Raw genomic sequence first — 15,585 nt, forward strand, 5'->3', positions numbered from 1 at the left:
AGTCTGGTCAAGTCACCATGCATGTCATGCATTTCTTTCACACCCCTTTTCTCTGTAACGTTAGACCTCCAGTTGTACAAGCCTTCTCTTATTATTTCGTTGTGTTTAAATACTATTGTCTCATTAATGTACACATACTCCATCTCTTAAAAAAATTGATAGAATCAAGTTAATAAATTTAAATATTAGCGTAGATCATTTGTCAATGAGTTTTACGTTTACACACAAATCCCAGTGTCGGCACTACTTTCTTATTTAACCACGTTGTTATCAAGTTGTAAACAAACCGTGACGTTTATATGTCTTTAAATTTCATTGGTTGAAAATTAGCACAACTTATGCATATTCATTAAATCTTCACGTGTTTGGGTACCAGTAATTGACCAATAACGATACCCCTCTACGAAACATTGATCAGCCCGCGCACTGTGGTTGTTCAACATTCGACTTTATCGAATAAGATTGTTATTGAAAGGGATTCATCTCAAATATAACTTTTCAGGATGGATATGGCAAAGAGGATCGAGTTGGAAAAGAGGGGACGGAAATCTACTGAGGTAATTACACTTTCTTTAGACTTTAAACAGTTAATATCGCCAGAAATATCATAGAAACGTTGTTTACACGACAAGGCGTCTGGGGGCCCATGTGGTTGTTCTGATGTTGGAAGTGGGGGGAGATGATTGTCAAAGCATAAGTTTTAAGTTTTTCAGTGAGGGTAAATGGTCAGCATGTACATGTGCATATGTTCACTAGTGTACTATCTTGATTGGTTTCAAAAAGAACCGGCGAGTTAACTTGTTATGTAGAATGCATGTTGATGCAATATTTTGGCACCATGATTTCACTAGATGACATGGACTGTTTTCTGAAAGGTTTGGCATGACAATTGTTTGCATATAGAAAGAACTACATGATACGAACATTACATGACTTGTTATGAGTGGGAGGATTGTTCAAAGAAGTTTTGTAAACCACTTCACTTTCAAATTTAGCACAATGTTTTCATTCAAAATTCATGAATGCGATGAACCAGTTCCAATTTTAATGACAAACAACTGTTATCTTTCAATCTACGAAAGTATTGTTTTGGAAATGACAGTAAGTGAAGAAAGATTATGTTGCTGTTCATTGAACTGGTCATCAAATCATATGTCAACATGACCACCTCCACAAAATAGCATTATTCTTGACATTAACATCTTTAAATAAACTAACGAGTGATTCAGTTACGTTCTTCACATGTCTGCGAACGTTTTGGTATGAAAAGTTTAATTTTGTTTCATTAGATAAGAATAGAAATTTTGAATTTACATTGAAGTTGAACCCATTGTGGTATAATCAATGGCGGCCATTAATCTCTCCTCCATGTTCATTGCTTGCATGCCAGGTAAGGTTATCAGAGAGGCACTGATCACTAATTATGGTCGCGAACGTAACAGAATGGATAGGTTTTATCCGTATATAATCCAATTAATCAACTTTATTTTGCACAAAGCTTTGAAAACAAACAATCTGCAATTTCTTGCATCTATTTCTGTTGACCTACTTCTCGTCATCGCCTTTCTCCGCCATTGATGCATCTGTTAGTAATTTAGCGTATTCTCGGAGGTCTAAAAATTATTATGAGTATAGAATTTTCTTGATTTTGATTTAAGAATGTTTGCACTTCATTAATCTCGAAATAATTGAAAAACAGAAGTTTTCGAAATTGGGTCACAAGATGACGCACCTGACGATGCATTTTGGTCGCCATATTGGATTTTCGTTTTTCGTATATTTAACAAACTTTATCATCAAATTGTAGCAAACTCTGTTGCAGTTACTTGTGTTTTTAACTAGAACAAGTATAAAGGAAGCTTTCTCGAGACTTACCAACATCTTTTAAGTGATTTAGAGTTGGCAAATGCCGTTGCAAGAACGGTATGGAACGCGGCAGTGCTACATCAATGGCGGTGACAGGCATTCTGCATATTTACAAATGCGTACACCATTGACAATGTAGGTCCCCCGATGATGACATTAATTGTCAAGTTGTTGGAGTTGGAAAGGGTCTGTCATAGAGAGCATTGCATGTCTAATAGTCCATTTATAATAAAGAGAGCGTTAAAATGTTTGCGATTCAGAATTAAACCGTACTAGTCGTAAAATTTAGGAGCCGAAATTTCACTTTGGGTTGTGTACACCACGTCACGTGATCAGCGGAATACTAAGTTCAGTATTCATACGCTAAAAAAGTAAATAAACTAGTCAACAAAAATATCCATGTAGCTAGTTCAGTTCGAATAAATTGAAATGGTTGTTAACTGAAACTATTTAACTAGGTTGAAGTTATGAGCTGATTAAAAATTATGATTTTAAGAATAAAAAAAATAATTTTTACATAACAAAAAAGATCATAGATAAAAAGTGGTTTCATTTTTCCTATGGACCACTGTATTTACATTCCAGTAATTTTAAAGTAAGTACATTGCAAAATATGATGTAAATGTTTCAAAAGATTGTTTGCTAGAAATTGTATAGGATTTCTAATTTTGAAGAAATAAAGGAACATCTTAATCATTTAATGTACAGTCTACTTGTATTTTTTTTAATACATGGCATAAATTATAAAATGACCTATTTCCCCCTATTTGTCTTTACTTTGTAAGTTGTGAAGGCTTTGATGTGGTATATGGATAGAAGAAAAGAAATTTGCAGATTCAAGCAAAAAACAAGAAAATAAAAAATTGCAAACATATTCTCTGCTGTTGTCCCTTTAGTCCAAATGCCAGAAGCTGGAAATTTTTAAATTTTAGTTTGATTCTTTTTGCTTGTAGAGATGAATTTTACAAGCTCCTAATCCATTTTACAAGCCATTGCCTTAGGAATTGTGGTTTAGCACGAAGACTACTGTTAGAAGATAAAATTTAACCAAAAACGTTTTTGATTTAGATTTTTTAGACCCTGTACAACAACAACAACAATTTTTATTTGTCAATCAAGACGTCTCGAGGAGCAGTACAATTACAGTTTAAATTAAAGTGTACAAATAATTGTGGGAATTTTTTTCATTGAAATTACAATACATGACAATAAAACTAAAACTATATAAGAGAAGGGAGACAACAAACACGGTATATTTTTCTCAAAGATAGTGGGTGAGTGAGCACAATCAGTACCGTTTTATAATTCGAAGAAGAGCTGTGGGCTACTCATGTATTAATACTGAATTTTACTCTTCTAGTCTTTATTAAACTATCTATTAATTTTTAAAATCATTATGTTATTAACAAATGGATCTTCATTTGACATCAACCATACAAATTTAGATTGGTCATTTAAAGTTTTAAAATTAGTAAATTTAGAGGATAAATCTAAAATAAAACTGGACCTTTCAGTTTTAAGTGATGGACATTGAAGAAGAAAATGAATTTCATCTTCAACAATGTCATTAATACCTTTCAGTTTTAAGTGATGGACATTGAAGAAGAAAATGAATTTCATCCTCAACAATGTCATTATTAAGGTCCAGTTTTATTTTTAGATTCATCCATTTTAAAACTTTAAATGACCAATAAACTGGGTAGAGTGGCAAAATACAGCTATTTACAACTGTTTCCATTAGAGTGAAGGATAGTTGATACTATATTTGTCATGTTTGTGTGCAGCATTCTAAAAGCTGTTTAGGTCAGCTATATAATACAGTAACAGATATTTTATGATTTATATAATAAAAAAAAACTTGTTTACCAGTACATGTATAATTTACATCATATGCTAATTAAATTGAAGTTTCTAAGGAGTTAAGTCAAAAGTTAATTTAGTCATTTCACTAATTTATAAATACACTAGAATTGTTAGCCTTATATCTTGCCTGATTCTAGAAATCGTATATTATATATGTTTTTACTTAGTCTTAAAATGAGATCATTAATGACCTTTCTATGCTCAAACTTCCCTTCTTAGTTCTTATGTTGATTTGAAGACAAACAAAATGAGTCTTTGATTGTGTTTGCATTCATTGATACCTTTTAGGACTAATGATTATCACTAGTAAACAAAATTTAGTCCCTGCTTTGGTTAGATTTGTTTAAACAGGAGATACTTTATTTTAAACTTTTGCACTAAACTTTCATTTTGTTGTAGATCAAAGAATTGAATTTAGACAACTGTCGTGCTTCACAAGTGGAGGGTCTTACAGATGAATTTGCAGCATTAGAATCGTTAAGTTTAATAAATGTTGGATTAACGTCGCTGAAAGGTTTCCCCAACCTTCCTAACCTCAAAAAGGTAAGTGCACTATACAAATAAGGTCAAAGATGAATGCAGTCTTCACGCTGAGTGGCAGCCCAGGCTTGTAAAATTGCTCTCGGGCCTGTAAAAATCATACATATAGGCCAACAGAATCTAACTAAAAATTGAGCTCGGGGCCTGTAGATTTAACAGTTCATCGTGAAGACTGTGAATGTATATTGAAAAAAAGAAGTTATTAAGGATTTTCATTGAGACAAGTTCATGAGTTTAAATTTAAAGATGCTATAAGATTGAAAAATTTATCAATTAATCTCAATTATCACAGTCTGTGCCAAACTGTTTTAGGGTTTGTCTGACCGAAACAGGAATTTGAACTTTTCTGCTACATGTATACATGTACATTCTAAAAATCTTAAAAGTCCTTTCTGTCCAAATAGTTTTTCGTCTGGCTTTTTGTCGGTCTGATAGAGTGTGGAATACACTGTAATCATCATTTTACAATTAACTTACTAGACCCACCTTAATAATAAACAGAGTTTGCGAAATCTTTTTTTCCATGGTGATCCTTGAAGAAAATCAATTCTATTGAAAAATACCAAAATTGTGTAGGTCCTATGCAAATTTTGGTTGTAATATCCTGAGGACTGACACTTTTCGTGAACTCTGAATAAATACATGTATTGTATATCCTTAGTGATAAAACTGATTATTCTTGCAATATACACATGTGTACTTAAAGTCAAGTTCTTACCTTGTCCTGACGCTTGATATTGACGTTATAATATAATTTTTTGTTAAGCAGTTTAAAGTAAAACTTGTAGCAAACCATAACACAAACATGTGTATGTGATGTAAAATGACTTGTAAGACAATATTAGTATGCTAGACTGTGACACCAGTTTTCACGCTCAACTTTTGAGTCCACAAGCCAGAAGCTCAATTTTTTGAAAATTTTAATTGTATTCTGTTGGCTATAAAGAAGAATTTCATAATGCCATTGCTGTAGGACTTGTGGTTTAAGCCTGAAGACTGTGACACATGTTTAGTCTACAACTGCAGTGATATTGTTGTCTTTTTTCAAAACTACCTCTACCGTTTTTTATTGGGAAAAATGCATATTTTTTATTGAAATTGGGAAATTTGTATATTTTATTCTGAACACATCTCCGATTTTTTCCTGACTTTTGCTGTCTTTTTGCACTGTTTTTTCATGTATATTTTGGTTGTCAGACATTTTCAACCTGAAAGATACTTTCGGAGAGGGGAAAGAAACAGAAGCAATGATGGTACTTACAATGCATTGAAAACTACATGTGTTACTATACAAACACCATGATGATTCTGATCAGAAAACCGGATCTCAAAAGTGCTTTCTAATATCAAAATGATAACATGAATACGATATTTACAAACATTACTACCAATGCCATCACTGTTTGGGGAAAATGTTAAACTTTTTGGGAGGAATTTTAAGCCATTTTTTTCAGTAATTGGGAATTTTCTCTAGGGGAAAAGGCTGAATTTCGGCTGTTTTTTGAGCCAAACAATATCACTGAACTGGCACTCAATCTTGAATCAAAAAAGTTGGACTAGATATGCTCAACTTTGCCTGAGGAAGTTGAAAACATATTTTCAAATTTAATTCTTCATATATACGTGTAGATAATAACGACATAAACTTTAAGAAATAACAAGTTTCATGTCATGCTTGATAAACCAAAACTCGAATGTTATCTTAATTTTTATAACTAAACTATACAGTTCTTAATAATTGAATACTATCTTCTAATAACATTCAAACTAAAGTTCTAAATGTATTTATTTATGCTGAAAAGGAAATGTTGAATTTGTTATTTTCTCCCTTTTAATGCGACATGTATTTTATTTATTTCAGTTGGAATTGAGTGATAACAGAATTTCTGCGGGACTAAATAATCTGTCTGGTTGTCCAAATCTTACACATTTAAGTTTGAGTGGTAACAAAATTAAAGACTTAGGAACATTAGAACCTTTAGTAAGTATACAATATAGTCATTGTAAGAGAGATAACTCTACAGGGAAATTGTAAAGGGGGCTAAGTAACTACCAAAAACATTAACTTATGGAAATGACTTTCTAAAATGAAACATATTGCATACTGTCTATTTTTAATTGCACCCTTAGTTGCATGCATTACTGAAGTGTTTAAAAAAATGTGTGATATAAAAAGATGAAACTTGGATTATTATGCAGGCATGAATTGTGTTATTTAAAGTGCATTTTACACCCCTCAAAATAATGAGAAATCCTCATTAAATCTGAAAAAAACATAAAATGTTTGAGTGTAATTCAAAAACATTAAATATTGTAGAGTTTGTACATTTATTCCTTCATAAAATCATGTGGATTACCGTATAATGTCCCAATTGATGATGTTTTATCTAATTATTATAATATTCTCTTAGAAAAACAAAATCCTGGAACACGTATGATAGCCATCAACAGGTTTTTTTTTAAAAGATAGATAATATAAAAGTTATCTTTGCATAGCATTTTGACACACATTAAATTCCATTTCCTTAACAATTTATTGAAGTCATTAAAAATCTGATTTATTATTATTATTGATAGAAGGATTTTAACTAATATTTTTATTTTTCAGAAAAGTTTTGCCAATTTAAAAAGTTTAGATTTATTTAACTGTGAAGTAACTAATGAGGAAGAATACAAAGACAAAGTATTTGAATTATTATCACAGCTGAAATATTTAGACGGTTACGACCAGAATGACGAGGAGGCAGAGGATGAGGATGACGATGGTAAGACCATGAAGACGACCCTGCCCCCTTCCAAAAATAATAATATAAAAATCCAAGTTTCTTGTTAGACCCATGTTTTAAACATCACACATTAATTTTTATTAGGAATTTAAAAAAAAAAATCAGCTTTGTACCAGTTTCACACTGATTGATTTGAACAATATACTAGCCACAGTAAGGGGGAAAAGAAAAAAACTATTGCAAATAAAAATTTGATATTTGATGTACAGAATAAGAAAAAAGAACAATGCTTTCCTACTTAAAAAATGATTTTATTTTCAAGAAGTTTGAAATTCTTTCATTCGTAGTTATGAAATTTTTGAATTGTAAATTTAGAAATTATTGCGAAAATGCAACAGGGTTTTAATCACAATAAGTTAAAGTCGCATTTTGAATTTTAACATTGTTTTTCTGAATATCACAAAAATGAAAAAATTGCAATGATAGATGCACGCAATAATTTCTGAATTTACAGTATTGTTCATATCTACAAATAGACACATATATCTGTATGTGTCCCATTGATGCTGTTTACACTTTATAACCTGATTATTCCAAATACTTTTGTTTTTCCTCAGACGGAGAAGTTGATGGAGACGATGATGATGATGAAGATGGAGAAGTAGAAGGAGAAGGTAAAAACAACATTTATATAGATGACAGTCGAGATATTTTTAAATATTTTTTTATTCCAATCTAAGGGCCCATGAAGAGCAAAGTAATTTATTACTATGATTTTGGTAATTGACACAATAATGTTGAAATACATCATATATAGATATGAATATAATCATCTCAATTCTAAGATGTTAAACCACAGCCAGATCAGAGCAACACACATATTAAAAGAAAAAAAAAGGCAAAGCAATTATTATTAAATATTAACAGGCAAACAATATCTGTACTATATTGATAGCTTTCTCAGTTTAAAACATTTATTAATATAAATTTTAATACTTTTCAATACCTTTAGGTTTTCTTGAATAAAAAACCAATTTAATTTGGCACTTGTGCTTAACTTTTCAAATTTTTTGCAACCTATTTAAATATTATCATAAAACTCTTTTAAAGCGATATCTCAACACTTGTGTGTTATGTCATACAAATTTGTATAAATTTCACTAAAAAGCCCATAAAAAGAAACCTTCTTAAAGGGAAACTTCGCAAAAAAATCAAAAATTGATATTATGTTTATTCTGTATAAAAATGCTCAAATTCATAGGTATTAAAGTTTTATTCTGCTAGATAAGAGATCACCATCAATTTTAAATTTAGAGTATCAATTCTTTCCGGTCGGCCATTTTGTCACCTTGTCCGATTTGCAGTCGCGATATGTCTAAGGACCAGAACTACAGTAACCCGATGTAGTCGTAATTGCGTGTCGATATCTCGTCAATCGTACGGTTGTTTTATCCGACTAGTTAACTTGAAACGGAAAATTTTCTTCTTTTTTTTAATAACCATGATCTTATTTATGACTGATAATATAGGAATTAGTGAAAAAGTCAAAATTTCAAATCATAAATAAGTCTTCCGTGAAACTTGAATTGTTTTCGGCAATCTAATTAGTTCATAATTCTTTTATGTAATAAACTTTATTCAAATAAATTAGGATCTTCGCTCCACTGATCACCCGCATGGCTAAAGGTATTACTCCCAAAGGTATTGTAGGGGGTGTGAGGTGACACGTCCAGGTATTCAAGCGATTTCCTGTCGAGTTTGCAAATTCATGCATCGTTTCACTTCTTAGTGTATTGATAAGTGTACACGGCCGATAACTTATAACTTTCCATTTTGAACTATTAGGTGTATAATATTCATTTCTATCTTGCGTGTCCGAAAGTGATATAATATATAGTCACTACTAAACATATACGCTTGTTTATGAATAACATATCTGGTTAAAAGAAAATTATTTATAAAAATATAAATAATACCAAAAAAAACAACAGATCTGATGAAATAAAAAAAAAATCCAAGAGTAAATTTGGTCAAATGTAATATATACTCGTTGTCAATGGTGAAGGACAGATTGGAACATACCAGAAATATATTGATTTAAAAAAAGGTACGCACTTGTCGACCATTCGTATATACGCCTGGATTATAAGTTACGGAACTATAGCGCAAATTAAAATATATACATTTATACATAGAACATAAGAACATAATAATATATTTTGCGTAAATTGGGGTAAAAGTTTTGTAAAATGAAAAGTCCATGTATGCCAACAGTAAGTAATCATCAAATGTCGATAGATTATTGTATACCAAACGAAGAAGGAGAAGAAGAAGAGATTTAAACACAGGTCGATATATAACTTTATTTGGCTCATCGAAGTTATGGACATTTATAATTCAATTAGATTGTTCTCGAAAAAAGAACGAAATTCGTCTTCGTCACAATTGTTCCAAAATGCATGTAATATATACGCCACTGGAAGTACACTTATACCGAGGGATGTGAATATTTTCCGGGAAAACTATAGAGTATCAAAGTTTCAAATCAATTTCGGGATTTATTTTCTCTCTAGATATTCAATGACAGCAATTTAAAAGAAACTGCTTGTCCGCTTTAGTGGTATTCTTGCCAGTTGAAACAGACTTATAATTACATTAAAAAATAGGGAAGGATGACATTAAATTTGTTGTCTTTTTTTATACATCTTTGGTCAAATAGCTAAAGTATTATATATAGTTACGGTGTGAGACGAAGAGTATTTTAAGAAGGACATATTCCCGATTATGTATAAATTTTGTTGATGTTTTTCACACTTGAAAAGCATATCTGTTCGTAATTTGTCGATTCCATTCCAATTAGATCCTTTTATTTCCTGTCAATTTTTTAAAACATTTTTCTTTTTAAATATCTGAAGTCTTCATGTGTTGTCAGATTTAAAATATTTTGATGAGCACATTAATTTCTAAATAGGTAATTAAAGATCACTTTGGATGGACTAAAATATATAATTGCAATTGTTAATGATCTGTTTGAAATATTTAAGGCTGCCGATCCTTATTTGAAATAGTTCATAAACTCGTGTTTAGAAGGCTATTTTTATTTATAAATTCTTCAATTAAAATAATTCAGTGTTTTATCGTTACTAAAGTAATCAAAAGTCATAATTCATTAAAAAGTGATCTTATGCAAAATATAAAAATATACAACAGCTATCCAGTTATTGTGCGATCTTATTATTCCCGTTAATTAATTATATTTTTTTTTTACATTCATGTGTCTGAAATTTTGTCGGAGTCCCGTTTACAATTATGTTGTTCACACCTGAATGCCAGTGAACCGTGACGCCTAGATTTCACTGAATGAGGATCAAAGGATTAGAATTACATAATGCTAATCTTTTAATTACCTTGAGTTAACCTACGCATTCAACATTCTTTAGGTGTCACAAATCAATACACATTTTATTTCCACCGTACAAGCAAGTGAAAATGTTTGCTGTAATGAAGCAAAAACGTCAGAATACAAACATGTATTTTTAATACACTATTGATCATGTCAATTTCATATGTTTGTTTAAAGTATTTGTACAAAACAAATCATAAAAATGTTCTATGTATGAATTAATTTTATTATTAAAATTCGTTTTAAAATATCCACACGATCTAATTTTAAAAGTTGCATGGCTATCACTTATTTTTCGTTGGTTAATAGCTACACCAAAAGTCGTCGATGCGCTTTAAATCGCGTAATTAGATTGTTAACGAACAAGACTTAAATGAGATATTTTCACTCCCGGCATGCATCAAAGACTTAAACTACGTCACATAAGTCAGGAAGCTTCAAGAAATAAAATTAATAATTCCCAATTTTCTTCTTTATTAGATTTCATATCAAAATAAAACTTGGTGAATATGTTTTTTATGGTATTATGAACATAATAAGATGAAAAGAAACAGGTTTCTCAGCATATATTTGTAAACTAAAGAAAAATGTATCGTATTTTTTTATCTTTAATAACTAAAATACTATCTGCAAAGTTCTTTGTATTTTTCTACATATTAATCTAGACGGCATATTTATTCTAAAAATAGAACGCTTTGCTTATATTTTATTTGAAAAGTACAAGTTTTTATCTTTTTTTGTTGTAAATATATAAGTATGCATTAAAAAAAATTTCAAAACACTTTATATATATAAATAAGTTTTTACCAAAGACTAAATGAGTTGTTGCCCTTTGTTCACAAATTAAATTTGACACTATTAGTAGTACATTAACCAAATTTTCTAAGATGATTTGTAACATGTTGTAGATGATGATGATGACAATGATGATGATGACGATGAAGATGATGATGAAGACGGGGATGAGGATGATTTAGATGAAGACGATGACGACGAGGTTGGTCTCAGCTACTTGGAGAAAGAAAATCTCGACGTTAGTTTATCATTTTGTTGGCTTTGCTTTTGGCTTTTTCTTTGTGCTTAGCCATAGATTTTGTGCTTCTTGTTTGTTGACAGCTAATTGTTCATTACTAAAGTTTAAATGTTATTGTGAAAAGAAACATGCTTGCCTATATGTCAAAGATTGTTCATGTGATATGGAGAAAAATGTTTTCATTATTTTACATATCCCGTTTTCTAAATAGGGTTTTTAAGTTGAATTTTGGTTGTATACTCTCTAACATACATGTACAAAAACAAAACTACAATTCTTCACGAAATTTTTGATGGTGTTTTTACAATATTGATGTATTGGTTTTGCATAATTATATATAGGTATGAATGTGCCTTCTGATTGGTGTAATTTCTGAGTATGTCATGTCTCATGATATGTAAGAGCCTCAAATTGTTTGTCCTTTTATCAATAGGTCAGAATGATAAATGAACTCAAATAATTTTTTGTAAAGTCCAGTTCAGACTTCAAGATTTAGTCTGTTTATTATCACTACATGATTGGTTGTTTGAAGACATTTTTAGTCCTGCAAATATTTAAAGATAAGATTCTAAGACCCATTTGATTGACTACAAAATTGTACTATGAAAAAGTTTTGTTTAGTCTGTTTATTAGATTACAGAGGTCTGCTTTTACCATAGGGTTGCAAAGTTTAATATACATGTATCTGATTTCCCAAGGATTCTGTAAGTCTGCTTTAACAAGACCAGCTGGCTACTTTTACTAACAATATTTTACACAAAGGAAATAAAATCAGTTTATATATATAAATTATGGATGCAATAATTGCTAAAATATGATCTCGGCAAATAATTCTTGTAAAAACTGCTTAAAGATCACATTAGAGTCGTGTTTTTAAAAAAGCTTTGTTAACAAAATTACTAGGTGATTGTTTTGCTACTATTAGTATGTTAAAATGACCTATTACTCAAGTAATAATTGCTTGATCTGCCTAGTGAGTAGAACCAGTAACCAACTAAATTTTTAGACAAAAGGAATATTGCATATGTTACCCCTAATCCTACTCTAATCTAAGTGCCCACCCTAACACTTTTCATACCATTTTTGAACAAGCACTGTTAAAACAAGTCTGACTGATTCCCTAATAGTAACCAGCTTAAAAATATTTGTAAAATAGAATTATATTGCCTACCTAACCACAACACTACATTTTTTTCAGCACATTAGCAGAAACACATGTATTATTTTTTTGGGGGCCGTAGCATTGAGACATTATCTAGCATCTGGGGCAATATGCGCAATTGTTTCTACATAGGCGGTAATGGTAACGTTTTCTTCTGTTGCTCAGCCCATATCATAAACTTGTATATGTATGATGGCTTGTTTCGAAGCTGAGACATTTTTACATATGTGGTTAAATTTTCAGGGTACGAAGTGTGTTTCATTTTTCCGTAAATTAGCAAACCCCGAGTATCCTTTTGCGATGTGGCTCCTCATGGTAAAAAATCCCATTTTTGACACAATAAGTTCTTTAAAAATTTAATACTTTGAACACATTTAATGGCTCCATAGTTTTAACACAATTATTCTGTGTTCCCTTACTTTCTTAATTAACACAAATGGTTCAGCTTAGTCATTTGTTTATCATAGAAATGTGTCAAATATCACTACACAGAGATTTTTTGTTTACACGTGACTTTTGAGTTCCTCATTTCAAGGCGCATTAGGGATAATTGTCCCATCTAGTTTTTTTCTGTCTGAGAGGAATAAACTAGTAAACTGGAGAAAATATTTCCTCTGTTTTATAGTGCTACTGGCTCCTTTTACTTTGTATGTGAATAAATCAGTTAAAACAAGTGTTGAAGAAGTATTGAAAATATAACTAAAGGGAGATAACTGTATTTGTAGGATGATTCCGAGGGAGAAGATTTTGATCCCGAGGCAGATGATGATGATGATGACGTACAAGAAATTGATGATGGTAAGTTCATGGGAATAATTAAATTTTTAAAATGATTTGTATCCAACGACTTATAATGAATCCACAGTCATTTGTTTATATCTTTATTCCTGTAACATTTCGTTCAAATGGAAAAATATCCTTCCTCTGTTTAAAATATGAATTAAATATTTTCAGAAGACTCATCGCCTGTCCGAGGAACCAAGCGGAAATTAGAAGAGGGAGAGGACGCTGGGGAAGAAGATGATGACTGAATTGTTTGTTGTTTTCTTGTTGACAATTTTTAACCAAAAGGAAAGGGACGTAACTCTTTATGAGAATCTGACTGGTTCCAGATAAACCATTGGAACGATTACTGTTGAGTGCTATTTTCAGAATTTGTTACCAGTTGACAATTATTTTATTTGAAAGTATAGAATTTAGAAGAAAACCATTTTTTTTATAATTTATTTATGTACAACTGGTTAAATTTAAGTCTGAGAAATTTTGTTTTAAATCTTGCATCATATCACTTCATTATGTAAGTTCTTATCATCAACAATTATGTTTAACACTTAAACTTGACCAGTTGTAAGTTATTACTATGGTAACAAATATTCTGATTTTAGTGTTGATGAAATAAGCATGATCATTACATTGTATAAAGTCTCCACTATCATTACTCAGAGGATAGTACTGTTTCATTCCATAGTTCATTTGTACAAACACTGGGTACATTGTAGAAAAACAGTTTGTTATTATCTTTATGAAGGTCTGCAGTAGGGGAGGGTATCTAAAGGATTTATCTAGTTTTATATGGGAGGGAATTTAAAGGATTTAACCAGTTTTACATTGGAGGGTTTTTCAAGGATTTAACAAGTTAATCATGACGGGGGTTGGGTGTAAGCTTTCTTTATTAAGAGGGTTAAAGGATTTGTTCCTAAAACGGGATATAATTACTTAAGGTTTGTTAAAGTAACTATTTTATCCAGTTATCAAAGTTGAGGTACAGAAGAAATACTTCCTCCTATTTTTAGCAGGTGCCTGTTATTCATAATATTGTACAACTAATCACTTCCACAGCATTACATATATAGGAAAGGATTTAATGCTAAATTAGCTTTTAATGATATAAATTGTTATTTTAAAATGTATGTCATTTTTAAAACTCGAAAGCTTTATTCAACATATTTGTGGTTGGGTTAACAATTAGAATGCTTTCTTATTTCCTCTAGTCACTTTCATTTACCTAGATAAATCCTGTTTTTTGAGGATCATAGAATGGATTATCTATGGAACTGTCTACCTCAGAAATAAGAATAAACTTTTATATTCATACAAAAAATAAAAGTAGTTAAAAAAAAATATTTCTTTTTATTGAATATTTTTTTCAAAAAGGGAACTCAATTTATAAAAAGAGATTTTTTGGCATGGTTAAAAATAATGTGTCCCGATCTCCTTGGGATTCCTTGTGAGATAATTGTTGGTAATGCTGTGTCTATGATTATATGTATGGTAATATTTACTGTATATTCTGTACATTATACCATTGTCTATAGCTCATCTGTTTCATATTCAATTACTTGTAAATAAAACAATCTAAAGATACATGTTTTACTATGTTCATGTTGTCAGAAGAATGGAGAAAGATACCAAAAGTTTTGCCACAAAAACTTGAAAGAAGCATGCCAACAAACAAACTAAAAATACAACATAGAAAACTAAAGATGAGTACTGAAACTAGGGAAGATCTTATGTGCTCAGTAAGGGTAAGCAGATTCTGCTCCACACGTGGCACTGGTCGTGAATCCCATGTTAGTAGAAACCTCATTTAAATAGATCTGAGAAGACAAAAAACACTTGAATTTATTAGTTAAATAAAACTAAGACTATATGATGTATTTTCTAATTTACATTTGCTTTTTATTGATTTTGCGATTTGCTTTTTTTTTGTGCAATATAGAGACAGAAAGCAGTGTCCATTCAAAACAGGAGATTCACATACAATTTGTTTGCGCTCAGTTTTCCCTTATTTTGTACTTTTTCAGACATCCATACCTTTATACACTATATAGCTTGTAGATACACATTGGTCTACATTTTTGTGTGTCCAACAATGACAAATGACCTTTCTGAATCGAGGTAATCCACTTTTTATACGACCGCAAATGTTGAAAATTTTTGGTCGTATATTGGTATAACGTTGGCGACGTCGTCGTTGGCGTCCGAAGAATTT

At 30.7% G+C, this 15,585-nt stretch overlaps 1 protein-coding gene across 2 annotated transcripts; it reads left to right on the forward strand.

The window, feature by feature from the left end:
- The first annotated feature begins 359 nt into the window (after nucleotides 1-359).
- Nucleotides 360-14,957, forward strand: LOC139496366 (acidic leucine-rich nuclear phosphoprotein 32 family member A-like). 2 transcript variants are annotated; one of them, XM_071284898.1, is made up of 8 exons: nucleotides 360-557; nucleotides 4,129-4,272; nucleotides 6,131-6,250; nucleotides 6,878-7,034; nucleotides 7,613-7,669; nucleotides 11,307-11,431; nucleotides 13,319-13,391; nucleotides 13,548-14,957. In XM_071284898.1, the coding sequence occupies exons 1-8, from the start codon at nucleotides 504-506 to the stop codon at nucleotides 13,622-13,624; spliced, it is 807 nt and encodes a 268-aa protein (XP_071140999.1). In that variant the 5' UTR covers nucleotides 360-503; the 3' UTR covers nucleotides 13,625-14,957. The 2 variants fall into 2 exon arrangements, with proteins under 2 accessions (XP_071140999.1, XP_071141000.1); XM_071284899.1 differs by having other exon boundaries at nucleotides 393-557; nucleotides 11,307-11,395.
- Nucleotides 14,958-15,585: the final 628 nt, after the last annotated feature.

Source organism: Mytilus edulis, chromosome 11, assembly GCF_963676685.1.
Source record: "Mytilus edulis chromosome 11, xbMytEdul2.2, whole genome shotgun sequence".
NCBI classification, from domain to species: Eukaryota; Metazoa; Mollusca; class Bivalvia; order Mytilida; family Mytilidae; genus Mytilus; species Mytilus edulis.

Excerpts from the sequence above, each read along its gene's own strand:
- LOC139496366 (XM_071284898.1), top strand. The coding sequence starts at position 504 with ATGGATATGGCAAAGAGGATCGAGTTGGAAAAGAGGGGACGGAAATCT. Across the intron at positions 7,035-7,612 it reads AGAGGATGAGGATGACGATG|ACGGAGAAGTTGATGGAGAC; the intron begins GTAAGACCATGA and ends GTTTTTCCTCAG. Across the intron at positions 13,392-13,547 it reads CGTACAAGAAATTGATGATG|AAGACTCATCGCCTGTCCGA; the intron begins GTAAGTTCATGG and ends AAATATTTTCAG.